The sequence below is a fragment of the Rhineura floridana genome, chromosome 3, assembly GCF_030035675.1.
Source record: "Rhineura floridana isolate rRhiFlo1 chromosome 3, rRhiFlo1.hap2, whole genome shotgun sequence".
Taxonomy (NCBI): domain Eukaryota; kingdom Metazoa; phylum Chordata; class Lepidosauria; order Squamata; family Rhineuridae; genus Rhineura; species Rhineura floridana.
Window position 1 is genome coordinate 216,099,187 of NC_084482.1, and position 14,207 is coordinate 216,113,393.

General features: G+C 45.0%; 1 protein-coding gene across 2 annotated transcripts; it reads right to left on the reverse strand.

The window, feature by feature from the left end:
• Positions 1-2,948: 2,948 nt before the first annotated feature.
• LOC133381587 (zinc finger protein ZFP2-like) lies at positions 2,949-11,638 on the reverse strand. Of its 2 annotated transcripts, XM_061620893.1 has the most exons (7): positions 11,557-11,638; positions 11,122-11,262; positions 10,193-10,696; positions 9,881-10,007; positions 9,454-9,536; positions 9,065-9,191; positions 2,949-5,270 (listed from the first exon to the last, which is right to left on the reverse strand). In XM_061620893.1, exons 3-7 carry the CDS (start codon positions 10,598-10,600, stop codon positions 3,928-3,930), a joined length of 2,088 nt encoding a protein of 695 aa, XP_061476877.1. In that variant the 5' UTR covers positions 10,601-10,696; positions 11,122-11,262; positions 11,557-11,638; the 3' UTR covers positions 2,949-3,927. The 2 variants fall into 2 exon arrangements, with proteins under 2 accessions (XP_061476877.1, XP_061476878.1); XM_061620894.1 differs by lacking the exon at positions 11,122-11,262.
• Positions 11,639-14,207: the final 2,569 nt, after the last annotated feature.

Consider the following 14,207-nt stretch of genomic DNA (forward strand, 5'->3'; position numbering starts at 1 on the left):
TCTCTGCTGACTCTTACCCTCATACTTGTATTTGTGTAAAGTTCCCGAATCAGAAACAACAGTCTCTTATCAATGTTAGTCCCTGCAAGTTTATCCCACAATCAGTTCCTATTAATTGAATCAAAGGTTGAGGAGAAATCAATAAAAGCAGCAAAAAGCCTTTTAGAAGGACCGCTGGTATCATTTCATTCATTCATTTCCATCATTGGTGATCACTCGTGGCTGAGTAAGATTGTCTTCCAAGATAAGGCCTTTAACAGTGGGTTCGTAAGTGACTGTGGAGGCCAATTCTGGATTCACACAGCCTCCCACATTGAGGACGTAGGTTTCCAGATGGAAGATAGTTGCGATGAGGATTTGTTTGACGTGCCTTCCACTCATCTCGTTTGTCCCGTTCACCCAGTATTTGTGCTTCTTCGAAGTCCATAGCACCTTTGATAATAGCCAACCTCCATTTGGGATGTTCATGGGCCAAGACTTCCCAGTTCTCAATGCTCATGTTACATTTTTTTTTAGATTCACTTTAGGAACATCTTTAAACCTCTTTTGCTGTCCACCGATATTCCTTTTTCTATCCTTAAGTTGGCAGTAAAGTAGCTGCTTTGGAAGACAGTGATCAGGCATTCAAACAACATGGCCAGTCCAGCGAAGTTGATGTTGAAGGATAATTGTTTCAAACTTTCAACACTGGTATCTTTGCTTCTTCCAAAATGCTAACATCAGTCCGTCTGTCTTCCTAAGTAATTTGCAGAATTTTCCGGAGGCAGCATTCATGGAATCTTTCAAGAAGCTGAGAGTGGCTTTTATAAATGGTCCATGTTTCACAGGTGTACAGTAAGGTCGGTAGTACAATGACTTTGTAAATTAGCATTTTGGTCTCCCTGCAAATATCCTGATCCTTGAACACTGTACACTTCTTTTGGGAGAATGTGGCACTCACAGAGCTCAATGCTAAATTTCAGCATTGATGTCAGCGTTTATAATACTGCTGGTATATTTATGAATTAAATGATGTAACACAAAGATCTGGTCTAGTGTGCTGTGGCCTTTCCTATTGTTCCTGATAAAGAATATTATTTTCATCTGCTCAGTCTGTCAACTTTTGGAGGAGGAAGCGACTATAAATCTTAGCACTGACATCCAATAAACTGATTGGTCGGTAGTTCTGAGGTTTAGATTTGTCTCTTTCTTATAGATTGGAAGTATTATAAATTTCCATCCCTTGGCGGAAACCCCCGTGGTATTAAATAGGAGAATAATTTAGCCAAGGAAGGAGCCCATCATTTGGAATTACTCTTAAAAACCTCCGTTGGGATCATATCCTCACCAAGTGCTTTACCTGCTGCTAGGACGTGAATAAGTTTGCTCACTTCTTGTTCTGTAACCGGGGGCCATTCTGGAAGTGCTGCCAAGAAATCCAAATTAGGAGTTAGACCATTAGTACCATCGTTTTTATCACTTCCAAAGTAGTGACTACAGTCAGTGCCAAGCGTTTGCTGAAATACATGCCTCCAATATTGGATTTAATCCCTTATCTGACATTGAGATCATATCCCAAAACTTTCTCTCATTACTTTCCTGGGCTGCCAGCCCTAACTCTTTCCATTGAACCACCATGTATATCCTTTTTTTCTTTCTAAGAAGATCCTTATAGGTTAAGCGGCAAGAAACCAGTACCTCCAGATCAGCTTCCAGCTTCAGCTGCCTTACCCTCCTGGTTAACTGAGAGCAAGATTCTTTTTTGCTTGTCTGCAGTCAGTATACCACCCTTCTTCATGGAAGGCCATTCTAGACTGATGAGCTGTTCTTGTTAAAAGTGACCTTAAGTCATTAGAAATAATCAAAATATCTCCTATAGGATCTAGATTATCCCTTTTTGTCAGCTGGGGTCTCCAGCCTTTTGGGACCTGTCAGAACATTGGGAATTTAGAGGAAGTGTCAAGGGATGGCATGGCCAATCCTCAACGTTCTGCAGGGAGCTGGCCAGTCTCAAAGTGGCAAAGACGAAAACATTAGACCTAGGAAATTGAAAAAGAAACATCATAGATTTCCATGATTTTTAAATGAGGACACCTTCTCACCTCCCAAATAATCAAATGAAAGATTACTTAGGTGTCTATTGACCGCACAGTGAAAATCACCAATCCAGTGCTTGCCCACACCGGCACAAAAGAATCCATCCGAAGAGATCAGTGTGTTTTAATTCGATGGGGCTTTTCTCAGGATGCAAGTAAAAATTTTCCAAATGCAAGAAGGCCCATTTTAATTCTACTGGATTAAACATTTAACCAAACACCAAGGCAAAATTGTGTCTTTGTGGAGGATTTCACAACACTGATTTTAAGTGATCTACGTAGATCCAGGGGAATCCAAAGGAGGCACTCTAAACACACCCAACTCCCAGGACTTTCTCCCCTAAAATGATGTAGGTGTAGGGTTGGCAATAGCGGGTACAAGGTGCCTTTGAAACAATCTTTACAGTGATCATGAAACAGTGATCTTTGAAGACTTGGAAGACTAACTTTAATGCAGTTGGGGAATCGGCAGCCCTCCAGCCAGCAGGGCCAATCTCAGGGATGATGGGAGCTGTAGTCGAACGACCATCTTTTGGGCCATAGGTTTCCCAACCCTGCTTCAATGACTGAACTGACTGAATGTAAGAGTTTTGTAGCCCCATAAAGACTAGCAAATTCATTATGGCATAAGCTGTTGTGGACTAGAGTCCACTTCATCAGATGCATGAAGCATAATGACGGTCAGTGTGACATTGTAGTTCGAGGGTTGAACAAGGCCCTGGGAGACAAGCGTTCAAATCCCTTTCACTGCTCAGGAGAAGTCACTGCTAGCCCAAAGGCCAAAGAACCCCAGCCTCTACTCTGTCAGCCAAAACTCCTCCCCTCCCAATTCACAACTTTGATTTATTGCAAACAATGTTAAAACCATGGCATAAGATATGATTTATTAAAAGCGGAGAAGAGAATACAAGCATGCACAGTCACTTTCAGACAGCAAAGCTACTAAAAATGGATACTTAAAGCCTCTGAGGTAGATCCTTGATACTCTACCAGCGGAGGAACTCGGCAGAGGGACTCGCTCCTTTCCCCAAAAGCAATACCCAGGCTTCTGGGCCTAAGTATTACGCTGACACAACCAAGGATCCACCTCTGTATGGTCAGGGAGTGACACAGTTTCCTGGTATGGAAAATCCATGCCCTCCTACCTAATAGCATATTAATTTATGTCAAAACTCTTAGGCTGAATATATTTTGCATTTTGGCTCACACTCTCTCTCTCTCCGATGTTACACTTCTCAATTTCAGCCTCCTCAGAGCAAAACAGGATGCGGCTGTAGTATTGCAATGGAAAACTCTTACAAACCTCATTGTGGGGGTGAATTCTACTATTCCACTTAGGTCTCACCAAGGCTCTTAGAAACCCCTGGTGATAGATCCCTTTATTTATGCCAATTGAAAACATAATAAATCTTCAATTTTTCAACTTCCTACATGGCATGGGCTTTCTGGGAGCAAGTATGGTGCAGTGGTATCTGTTAATCTCCATCTATAACAGAATTGAGACACCTTAGGCTTGGGAGATGAATGTGGATCTCGAGGCCTCACCATCAGGCTCTCAGATCCCTCCACAGGCCATGCTCCATCCTCCAGGCCACATCCCTCACCACCCCATCTCCAATCTGAAATGAAGGTTAAACAGAAACAGAATCATATTCCATATTCAACCTATATTGTCCCTCCTCTATGAACACTTTTGATGAGAAATGTCGTGTCTCCACATTGCAAGCATATATGAAGTTTCTCCCTTGCTAATTCATTGATGAGTAGTGCATGTATTTCTATAGTTCCTCCCCTGCATGAATTTTTTTATGCAAAATGAAATATTCCTTCTGACAGAAGTTCTTTCCACACTTCATCTAAACGATTTCTCGCCTGTGTGAATATATTGATGTGAAGTGAGACTCCTTTTCTGTGTGAAACTCTTTCCACACTCCAAACAACTGTATGGTTTCTTCCCTGTATGAATTATTTCATGAGAAGTGAGATGTGCCTGCTGACGGAAGCTCTTTCCACACTCCAAGCATTTATATGGTTTCTCCCCTGTGTGAATTCTTTGATGAGTAGTGAGACTATCCTTACGCGTGAAGCTCTTTCCACACTGCAAGCATTTAAATGGTTCCTCCCCTGTGTGTATTGTTTTATGAGAAATGAGATGTGCCTGCTGACGGAAGCTCCTTCCACATTCAGAGCATTTATATGGTTTCTCCCCTGTGTGATTTCTTAGATGTGTAGTGAGATGTGCCTTCCGACAGAAGCTCTTCCCACACTCCAAGCAGTTATATGGTTTCTCCCCAGTGTGAATTCTTTGATGAGTAGCGAGGTCTGTCTTCCAAAAGAAGCTCTTTCCACAGTCCAAACATTTAAATGGTTCACCCCCTGTGTGAATTCTTTGATGAGTAGTGAGACTACTCTTCCATGTGTATCTCTTTCCACACTCCAAGCATTTAAATGGTTTATCCCCTGTGTGAATTCTTTGATGAGAAGTGAGACTACCCTTGCATATGAAGCTCTTTTCACACTCCAAGCATTTAAATGGTTTATCCCCTGTGTGAATTCTTTGATGAGTAGTGAGGCTACACTTGTATGTGAACCTCTTTCCACACTCCAAGCATTTAAGTGGTTCCTGCCCTATGTGTATTGTTTGATGAGTAGTGAGATGAGATTTTCTAATGAAGCTCTTTCCACATTCAGAGCATTTATAAGGTTTCTTCCCTGTGTGAAATCTTTGATGAATAGTGAAGTCTGCCTTCCAAAAGAAGCTCTTTCCGCACTCCAAACATTTAAATGATTTATCCCCTGTGTGAATTCTTTGATGAAAAGTAAGATGTGCCTTCCAATAGAAGCGCCTTGCACATTCAGAGCATTTATATGGTTTCTCTCCTGTGTGTATTCTTTGATGGGGAGTGAGGTCTGCCTTCTGACGGAAGCTCTTTCCACACTCCAAACATTTATATGGTTTCTCCACTGTTTGTGTTCTTTGATGTTTAGTGAGCTGTGTATTACTTTCTTTCATTTTTTCCATTTTTTCGTGGACTGGGACTTTATGGCAGTCACTACTCTGAGAAGTAGGGGGCTTATTCCTCCTCTTCTTTTCTTCAATAGCTCTCCTTCTCTGCTGTTCCCCCTTAATACACCTGGCTGTTTCAGGGAACACCCCGTGTAGTTCTCCTTGATTCTTGGTTTCCCATTCATAACCTGTTTTAAGGGGAAAAGAAAAGCTTCAACTCAATGAACAACCATACATAATGTTTTTGATAAAGGAACAACTGAAAAGACTTATTTCAGAGGCAAAACCTGCCATCCATCTAGTGGCTGCTGATAACAGCTAAACAGACAGCTGGTGTTCTATGGACTATTTGATTGGGTGTCTGCAGCCCAGAGCTCAGCTCCCAGCTCAGAAATCAAGCTCAATCATCTCATGAAGACTAGCCTACTTGACAGGTTTGTGGTGCAGAACAACCCTGTGAATTCTCTTGTGTACTGTGTGGGGCAATGTCAGGATAGAAACATTATTTTAAAAAGGGGAGAAACTGTTATTCACTATCAGGGCACATCATCCCAAGCTGAATAACTGAATTCTCCAGTAAAGTATGTGATGGCTACACGCAGCTGCCCAGGGTCCCTGGCTACCTGGGGAAGGGAGATCCGGCTACAGAGAGTGTACCCCTCTCTTTCACCCTCCCAAACTCTTTTTGAGGTTCTCACTTCCACCAGATATAGAATTACAGAGTTTTAAGGAGACTGCCCCTTATCAAACAGCCAGGGGTGCCTCTGAAGGGAGTGTGGTATAATGGTTTCAGGCGTGAGTGGTGCCATTAGAGAGAGACCACACCAGGTTTATAAACAATTACAGATTTTACTAAAACACAAAGAAAATATGAGACTTGCAGAAAGATATGCAATACAGAAGGATGCCACCACTCCTGACGTAGGAAAAAAATTACAGGAAACCCAGAATATTCTTGTGGCGCTAAACCAAATTATAACTGGATGAACACAATTGAATTACCCTAGTCTGAACAGGCAAAGCACTCAAGAGAATCTTACTCTTCAGTAGCAGTGTTCCTTGAAAACTTCCATCCAGACTCAGCAAATATTTTCCTATCTCCCAGGCATCTTACCACAGTGAGAACACACCTCATTCTAAAGAACTCCAGAATGGCTATTCTTTCATAAAAACTCTCCTTGCCAAGAATAATTGGCTCTGCCCACCATGATTCAGCCAGCAGGAAGTATTCCTGCCCAGGGTACCAGCAGCAGGAAACTATAGCGCCTTTAATTTTCCTGGCCTCACACAAGAGATCTGGAATTTTCACTGCCCTGAAATTCGAGGCCCCAGGCCAGGTGATGTGATCAGTCAGGCCATGTAATTTGGGCAAGTGAACCCTGTAACTCCCTAAACAAACTACAGACAATTCCTTTCTTATGAGTGCTAAAATATTCTGGAATCTTGGGAAAGAGGAACCTGAGTGATGCCACCCCGGTTTCAGTGATCATGGGCAGAGGAAGGTATAGCGCAGTGGGAAGTGAAAGTTAACCATGGAAGAAGAGGTCAAACCTGTTTATATATTCTTCCCCATTCCCACTCCTCCCACGGACCAGTTTCTGGTTGGCCTTCTGTTGTTCCACTGGCCTGTGTGTGCTGTTAACACCAGATCGGTAGAGAATCTGGGTGAAGTGGGAGGAAGTGATCTAACCCAGCTGTGCCCACACGGATACTCAGCGCAACATAAGTAGAGGCTGCAGGGATGGGGGAGGGAGGGATTTTTGTGGTTCATAGAACTTCTGTCTCCCCCACCAGGAAACCATTCTGTCTTGCAGCCAGCTGTGAGGGCCTCAGCCTGTAGTTGGGCCAAGGGGACAGTACACTAGGGTTGCTGCTGCCCATCAGCTTCTCTGACTGAGCATTGAGCATGGGCTGGTACTCGATGGCCCTTCCAGCTCTATGATTCTATGACCGACAAGATCCAGGGCTTGGTCAACAAGTATTTGCAGGAAGGAGTGGTTCCAGATACCCTGAAAGAGACAGTGATCCAGTCGCTTCTGAAAAAGTCCACCCTCTACCCATTGGTTTGTGACAATTACCCATCGGAGGAAGAACTGGGGGAGACAGGAAGAGTGCAAACCTGTTATTCTTATTTATCTCTCAGCAGCTTTTGATACCACAAAAATGTTTATTGCTCTAATGACTACTGCATTTAACCAAGCAAGCATTACAAAACCAATTCCATAATCTGTTACTTCCAGCATTTTAGCTTTAGTATCAATAACAATGTTCTGAAATTTGGCAACATTTAAAGTATCAAAAGGACTCTTACCATTTAAACATAATTTAAAGGAAATGCATCAGATCTACCAGGAAACCACTCTAAAATGAGGTGGAACAATCTGTCCCTCGCACCTTTATAAAAGCGACAATACAGAAGCATGTGTGCTATAGTCTCCACAGCCCCTGAGGCACAAGGACAAAAACTCTGGTCACAGGATATAACTTGAAAGCATCCTTCTGTCATCATAGAGACCTTTGATACCATCGACCATGGTATCTTCTGAGCTGACTTAGCGAAATGGGTATCGGAGGCACTGTTACATCAGCTTCAGAGAATAGTGAAGGATTACTGTCGTTCTACCCCCTGGCAGTTGTGCTGTGGGATATCGCAGGGCACCATCTTGTCCCCAATGTTGCTTATCATCCATATGAAGCCATTGGGAATGGTCATCAGGAGATTTGGGCTGAGGTGTCAGCAGTACACTGATGATACCCAGCTCTATTTCTCAGTAACACCTGAAACAGGAGAGGCTGTGCAAGCCCTGGACCAGTGCCTGAACTTGGTGGTGGGCTGGATGAGGGCCAAGAAATGGACTCTGAATCCTGACAACATTGGCTGTGGGTGAGTAGTTCCCAAGTCAGGATAACTGGTCAACTGCCTGCTTTGGATGGAGTAATACTCTCCCTGAAAGAGCAGGTTCGTTTGTCTGAGGGTACTCCTGGATCCAGCTTCGTCGCTACAGCCACACAGCCAAGGAGACAGAAAACTAAGGTACCGTCCACCCTGCTTCCCAGCCGCTTCTCTGACCGAGCTTGGAGAGGCAATCTCTGCTGGAATGGGAGAGCGTGACCTCAAGAATGGATTGCTGCAATGTGCTCTATGTGGGGCTGTCCTTGAGGTTGGTTTGGAACCTGGAGGTGCTGCAAATAAAGCAGCTCAACTGGTCACTGGGGAAGGAAATCACTAACATGTTACCCCCACTAAAAGAAGTGCACCGGCTGTCCATTAACTACCGAGCTAAATTCAAGGTGGTGGGTTTGGTGTATAAAACTCTATACAGCTTGGGACTAGGAAACCTGAAACATCGTCTCACCCCTTACAAATCCAGTTGATCACTGCACTCTGCAGGTGAGGGCCTTCTGCAGATAGCATCTCATCAGGACGTCTGTTCCACATAACACAGAAATTGGGCCTTTAGTGTTGTGGCATCTACCCTTTGGAATTCCCTCCTCTTAAATATTAGACAGGTGCCATCTCTTTTGTCTTTTTGGTGCCTACTAAAGACTTTCCTGTTTCAAGAAGCTTTTAAAGAGATACCTTTATCCCAGTCTGCATCTATATTGGAATTGTTTCTAAGAAGGCTTTGCTTTTTATAACTTGTTCTTTGCTGTCCTGGCTTCCTTCTGAAAGCCAGTGTGGTGAAGTGGTTAGAGTGCTGGACTAGGATTTGGAACACCAGGGTTCAAATCCCCATTTGGCCATGAATCTCCCTGGGGGACACTGGGCCAGTCACTGCATCTCAGCCCTACCTACCTCACAGGGTTGTTGTGAGGATAAAATGGAGAGAACCAGTACCCCACCTTGAGCTCATTGGAGGAAAGGCGGGATATAAATGCTGCTGTTATTACTATTATATTAAGTACAGGAAAGACACAAAAATGCTCACTATTCTATTTTCTAAATGATATTGTTGCCAGCTATGCAGCCAGGAAGCCTTACCGAGAGAGGTGAGAATCCGACAATTCTCCTCCATGACTTCCCTGTGCAGCACCCTCTGGTCAGGATCCAGCAAAACCCACTCCTCTTCAGTGAAGTACACAGCCACCTCCTCAAAGGACACGGGACCCTGAGAGGAAAGGAAACAGTTGCCCATTTATAGCTAACATAATTAGCTTAGAATATGCAGCAGATTCATCAAGGAAGGGAGGGTGGGTACTATCCTGCAGAAATGAGACCTTCTCGAATGGAATTCATAGCCTCCCTAGCAGGCAGCTTTAACAGAAGCAAATAGAAGGAGAGAAATTTGTTCAGGCCCAGGGAGGTGAGCAAAGGACAGAGGCACCCAGGCTGTCCCCAGCCTCTCTCCCCCCACTGATCCTTCCCCCTACCTGGTCCTCCTTCACAGCAGCTGCTTCTTCTCCACCACAAAGAAGAGATGGTTGAGGAGGTCTTGCTGGCCTCATTTCACCATCTGCGAGAGAGAAAAGTGGTGGGAAGCTAGTGGAGTCTGCTTGTCTCAGAGGTTAAGTGATGCATGTGTAACTACATGCTGACATTGCAAAATATCCATCATATGTGTTTTGGTTCTCCCTACACATGTTATAGTTAAGTTGCATGAAAGAACAAAGCTTCCCACTGGGGCTCTTGGTCAGAAATGCAAGAAGTGGTTTAAATCCTCAAGTACTTAAAATACATTGATGAAATGTATAAAAGGCTGCACAGAAGCATTTCCCACCACCAAAGATTCAGGAGAACATGAAAGAATCCTATGAATCTCTGGCATAATCAACAGAGGGAGATCAAGTCAATTCTTACTGAGTGAACTGGCACGTCTCTCACTCTCCTGAATGTTCCCCCTTCGCATGGAACACACTCTGGCGTCTGACAGAGCCTCCCGTGACTCTAGGAAATCAGTGGCCTCTTCTGCAAACAGACTGTTGGCCTGAAACAACATTGAGGATATTGAAGGCAGTGAATGGGGAGATGGATTACAAAATGGATGATTGAATCAAAAGGCTTTGTGGCATTTTGGACATTCCTCCGTGGATGATTTCCAGAAAGGTTTGGATAAGATTTCCCCCCTTGCATCCTCAGCCCCTTGGAAGTACCAAGATGAAATTCTCTCACCTGTTCTGCCTGCTTCTTGTCCTCTGCACGGCTCAGGAGGAAACCTTCGGCCAGGGCCACTGCCTGGGAAGTGGTCTCTGCTCCACATTCCCTCACCCAGTTCTCCATCTCCGGTGGAAGGACAGCCAGGAACTGCTCCAGGATCACCAGGTCCAAGATCTCATTCTTTGTGTGGCGCTCTGGCTTCAGCCACTGACAGCACAGATTGTAGAGTCGGTTGTAAATATCTCGGGGGCCCTCAGCCTCCTGGTAGCAGAACTGCCTGAAGTGCTGGAGCTGCACGTCTGAGCTGAGGGTGTTCTCCTCACCCAGGATCTTCTGCGCTGTTCTTTCCCAGAATTCCTCAGGGCTCCCAGCATGGATGATATATGGACCTCTTCCTGCTTCAGGGCCAGCTGAGTCTTCCATCTTTTATTTCTGTGCTCCAAGGAAGCCTCTGACAGGGCCCAAGAGCCACCTCTCTCTTCTGGCAAAGGCTGTCCTAATTGGGGATACTACCAAATCCTACAAAAGCCAAAACATTGTTTGCTGAGTTGATTATAATACTCTCAGGAGGGAAAACTTTCCCTGAGGAAATGTGGATGAATCTGGATAGCAACCAGGTCATCCCTCAAAGGAAAGGCAGCTGAATGCTGAGACACAAAGCGAAATGGAAAATTTGTTTGGGAGTTTCCTTCATGTGAGGCCCATGGATTAAAGCCTGCAGTCTGGTTGAGAATCAGAAGGTTCAACATCCCTCCCAGAGGTCTGTTCCCTACAACTCACAGGAATCTAAAAAGAATCTGGCTACTAAGGTGCTGGACTACGACCTGGGAGACCAGGGTTCGAATCCCCACACAGCCATGAAGCTCACTGGGTGACCCTGGACCACTCACTGCCTCCCAGCCTCAGAGGAAGGCAATGGTAAACCCCCTCTGAATACCACTTACCATGAAAACCCTATTCATGGGGTCGCCATGCTGTAGGATCGCCTTGAAGGCAGTCCATTTCCATTTTACTAGATTACATCAAAGGCGCGTCTAGACCAACATCCTCTTCTCAGTGGCCAACCAGATGCCCCAATGGGCAGCCTGCAAGGAGAACGGGAGTCCAATCACCTTCTTGAAAGTTTTGATTCCCTGCTGATATTCAGAGGCATTTAACTGCTGGTGCTGGAGGAGATGGACAACATCATCACTAGGAGCTATTTTGGCACTTCAGCAGTATGTTGTTGTTTTTATATGGTATGGGGCGAGATCAAGGGGGCCCTCCGCCCCCCAACCAGAAGCCGCGCCCCCTCTTCTCCCCATTTCCTTGGCTGGTCCCCTTCCCCCAGGCGCCCTGCCCGCCCCACGGGACTCCCCTTCACCCCACAGGGAGCTCACCAGAGCCCCGAAGGGAAGCCCAGACGCAGCCCGTCGCCAAAGAGCAGGCGGAGAAGGGGCTCTGGAGGACCCGGCCTCCCCATCCCTTCCTTTCCCCTCTAGGAATCCCGCTCGGCGTCCTTAACCCTTCCTCGGCAAGACGCATTGGGGCGAAGCGGATCTCGGTGCAGGCGCGTCTTCCCTCGCGCTGAGACGAGGATTTCTGCCCCAACTCTCCGGCCTCCGGGCTGACCCGCGTTCGCCCGTGAACAAGACTTTGGCTTGGAGTTGCTGTAGCTGTGAACTTTTTTAGTGTTTTTAACTTTCAAACAAAATGGGAACTAGGAACCTACTTCAGCGTCGATGACGATGGTGAACAAACGTGTGGTATGAAATGGAAATTAAAAGGAAAGAGATTCTTATTCTTATTAATTTATAAACCAGCTAATTGCTAGGATGGTCCCCGGTGGTTTGCAAACAATACAACCAAGTACAAAATTATAAACAAATACATAAAATGCACAAGGAAATACTTTAATCAAAACATAAAAAAGAACCACAGTTAAAATGCGCAATCAAACACACACGATTTGCCAGCCAGATTCATCCGCACTTTTTCTTGTAATGATCCATAACGTAATTTTCTAACAGAATAGTGTTTTGGCTTTGCAGGACTTGAACATAAGAACATAAGAAGAGCCTGCTGGATCAGGCCAGTGGCCCATCTAGTCCAGCATCCTGTTCTCACAGTGGCCAACCAGGTGCCTGGGGGAAGCCCGCAAGCAAGACCGGAGTGCAAGAACACTCTCCCCTCCTGAGGCTTTCGGCAACTGGTTTTCAGAAGCATGCTGCCTCTTGACTAGGGTGGCACAGCACAGCCATCACGGCTAGTAGCCATTGATAGCCCTGTCCTCCATGAATTTGTCTAATCTTCTTTTAAAGCCTTCCAATCTGGTGGCAATTACTGCATCTTGTGTGAGCAAATTCCATAGTTTAACTATGCGCTGAGTAAAGAAGTACTTCCTTTTGTCTGTCCTGAGTCTTCCAACATTCAGCTTCTTTGAATGTCCACGAGTTCTAGTATTATGAGAGAGGGAGAAGAACTTTTCTCTATCCACTTTCTCAATGCCATGCATCATTTTATACACTTCTATGATGTCTCCTCTGACCCGCCTTTTCTCTAAACTAAAAAGCCCCAAATGCTGCAACCTTTCCTCGTAAGGGAGTCGCTCCATCCCCTTGATCATTCTGGTTGCCCTGTTCTGGACCTTTTCCAACTCTATAATATCCTTTTTGAGATGAGGCGACCAGAACTGTACACAGTATTCCAAATGCGGCCGCACCATAGATTTATACAACGGCATCATGATATCGGCTGTTTTATTTTCAATACCTTTCCTAATTATCCTGGTAGCACCTCTAGTCTTAGCCTTGAGACAGAAATTGGCAGAAGGCAAAGGAGTCCCTTCAGCCCTGTAAGATGGGTGGGCAGGGGTGTAGCAACGGGGGCAGGGAAAGGAGGGCATGGTCCCCCGAATGATAATTCTGCCCCCCATGACATTTTTCTTCAGTCCCCAAATTCTTTTTTGCTTTGGTTTTTTTTCATGATTCGAAACCTGTGCGCCTCACACCTCTCTCCCAGTTCAAAATCAGGGACATGGTTAGAGAAATATTTTTTATTATTTCTTGTTTATCAGGATTACATGTATATCCATTCCACCTTTCCTCCAAGAAGCTCAAAGCGGCATTCGTAGGTCTCCTTTCCCAACATTAACCTCACAACTCTGTGAGGTAGGTTAGGCTAAGACAGTCTGAGTTTTAGGTTGGTGTTTTTTCTTTCCAAATCTGGTCACACACCAGACACACCTCCCCCAATTCAAAATTGGGCTCAGGAAATCAGGGCGACTTCTGAGAAATGTAAGGTCATTGGGGCATGAGGCCACACTGGAAATTGTGACAGCAATTCTGAACCAAGGTGAGACACTTCAGTGCTAAGCATTTGAACTAACATTTACATGTCCGCTATTTCTTTGCAAAGGAGGGAGAGAACAGGTGGAGGCCATTCAGCAGGTGACAACAGGAAGCCCTTCTGAAGCCAAGCGAGACACGTTTCAGTTAAGTTAGATGCTGATTATTTGTACAATCTTTAAAGGTCCACAGTACCTTTGCAAGAGAGGAGGATGTGGAGAACACCAGAATAACTGGGCCATGTCTGCATGACCTCATTGGTCGCAGCACCATGACCCCCTAAGCAGCCCTGTGAGCTTGTGGCCATCAGCCGCCACTGCTTTTATGTGTTTTCTCCTACATGAATTCTTTGATGATGATGGGAGTTTGTGCTTCTCGAAAAGTTCTTATCACATTTCGAGCATTGTGAATTCTTTGATGAGTTGAGAGATGACAGATCTGATGGAAGCTTTTTCCACATTCCATGCACTGAGATGGTTTCTCACCTTCATGCATCTTTTGATGGCAATGAGACGGGAGCTTCAAATGAAGCTCTTTCCACATTCTAAGCATTGATATACTCTCTCCCCTTTATGAGTTCTTTGATGGGATCTCTGACAAGCTCTTTCCACACTCTTAAGAATTTATATGGCTTCTCCACTGTGTGAATTTTGTCATCTCCCATATTCTTGGTTTCCAGTTCATCACCGTCTGCAGTGCAGACA

What these genes read in the sequence shown, in the direction of transcription:
- LOC133381587 (XM_061620894.1), bottom strand. Translation starts at nt 10,600, where the DNA reads ATGGAAGACTCAGCTGGCCCTGAAGCAGGAAGAGGTCCATATATCATC. An exon ending in GAGACGTGCCAGTTCACTCA is followed by an intron (nt 9,537 to 9,880) that starts GTAAGAATTGAC and finishes TCTCTCTCGCAG; the next exon opens with ATGGTGAAATGAGGCCAGCA. An exon ending in CTGCTGTGAAGGAGGACCAG is followed by an intron (nt 9,192 to 9,453) that starts GTAGGGGGAAGG and finishes CTTTCCTCTCAG; the next exon opens with GGTCCCGTGTCCTTTGAGGA.